The sequence below is a fragment of the Crocuta crocuta genome, unplaced genomic scaffold (assembly GCF_008692635.1).
Source record: "Crocuta crocuta isolate KB4526 unplaced genomic scaffold, BGI_CrCroc_1.0 scaffold334, whole genome shotgun sequence".
Classification (NCBI taxonomy): Eukaryota; Metazoa; Chordata; class Mammalia; order Carnivora; family Hyaenidae; genus Crocuta; species Crocuta crocuta.
The window spans coordinates 3123949-3125505 of record NW_027533260.1 but is presented as its reverse complement, the minus strand read 5'-3'; the positions used below and the strand labels follow the sequence as shown (position 1 = coordinate 3125505).

Below are 1557 nucleotides of genomic sequence, written 5' to 3'. Positions count from 1 at the left end.
TCTCATCTCAATCCTGGAAAGGAGCCCCAGAAGATGCCTGTCTGGGGGCAGTGGGTGGGGGCGCAGAGAATGAGGAACCCAAGTGCTTAGGCCCTCCCTCCGGCTGCAGACCTCAGCTGGGCGCGGTGCGGGTGGGTATAAAAGGGTCAGTATATATTGAGAGGAGCGGAGAGAGAAACCAGGAGGGTGAGAAAGAGAGCGAAAGAAGGAGGTGCAGGCAGTGAGGACTGGAGAGAGAGAGAGACAGGAGGCAGAAGGAAAGAGCAAGAGGGAGGAAAGGAGGGAAAAAGAAAGAGAGAGAGAGAGAGTTCCGGATTGAAGGGGAGAAGGAGGGAGAGAGCCAGAGGGGAGAGCGAGGGAGGGAGGAAGGCGGCGAGAGAGGAGAGAGGCGGGGGCCTGAGAGGGTGGAAGGAGGGAGGAGAAGGGCGGGGCGCGGAGGCCCTCGCAGGGGACGAGACTTCAACTCTGACTTTTTCTGCCGCTCGCGGTAAGTTTCCAGTCCGTTATTCGGACTGGGCTTTCTTTCTTTCCTTGGGAGTGCAGCAGTTTGAGAAGGATACCCCCAGGCTGGGAGAGACGCCCCCACTCTCCGATCCCATGGAAATCCTTGTCATTTAAGAAGAGATCTCTTAGCACTTGGGGTGGAGATTCGGGAAGGGGTGGGGCCCGGCAAGGTTTTGGGGTTCTCAGCAGAGCCCTCCACTGGTAAGCTTTCTTTAGCTTTTCCCCCACGACTGTCCACTCTTTCTTGAGGACCCTGAGCCCAGGACTTTGCCCAAGAACACCCCAAGTCTGGGGGACCTCCAGCCCCCCCCACACACACACCGCGTTCTAGACACTGAAGGGTCCTGGGAGGCTGAGTACTTCCTCTCAGGCCTCTCCCCGCCCCGGCCCCAGCTTCCCACCTCTAACACGGATCTTGCCCATTTTTCCCACAAGATGTCCAGTCTAGTCTGCCACCAGTCTGGCAGCAGGGTGGGGTGGGGACCTCGTGGGCATAGCCAGGAGCTGGGGTTTCCCTGGTGCTTGGAGGCAGGGGTGGGGGGAGGGTTGAGTCACCGGGTGACTCACCGGGTCCCCCACCTCCCCACCCCAGGAGAGGAGGGGGGTGACTCAAGGATGCCTGTCTCTGGGGGGAAGCCCCCAGCTTCCGATGAATCTGGAATGGTATGAACTTGAATTTTCATATCCTGGCTCCTATGTGCTCAGGGTCGGGACTTTGAGGAGACACTGCTTGGGTCCAACTCACTCCCGGACCCAAGAGTCCACCCCTAGCCTGCTCCAACCCCTGGGGAATCCAGGAGGCCAGGCCCCCAGCCCCGTTCCCACGCGGATTCAGAGTCCAGATTCCCAGCCCTCTCCTCCATCACACCCTGGAGTCTGGACTCAGCCCCCTTCTCCACCAGGTTTGGAGCATCTCAGACGCCCCTGTCCCGACCTCCTGAAACCACCATCTCCTGACACCCCCCACCCCCACCCGCGGTAGTCATGTCAGTCCTCTTGCTAGTGGTCTCTGCCCTTCACATCCTCATTCTCATCCTGCTTTTCGTGGCCACC

At 59.7% G+C, this 1557-nt stretch overlaps 1 protein-coding gene across 1 annotated transcript in view; it reads left to right on the top strand.

Moving 5' to 3' along the window:
• The first annotated feature begins 394 nt into the window (after positions 1-394).
• Positions 395-1557, top strand: part of EMP3 (epithelial membrane protein 3 (MAM blood group)) — a 3679-nt gene continuing 2516 nt past the window's right edge. Inside the window, exons 1-2 of the mRNA XM_077747144.1 lie at positions 395-487; positions 1407-1556. Of these exons, the coding sequence (XP_077603270.1) occupies positions 1489-1556 (68 nt within the window). The 5' untranslated portion in view covers positions 395-487; positions 1407-1488. The remainder of the gene's footprint in view (positions 488-1406; position 1557) is intronic.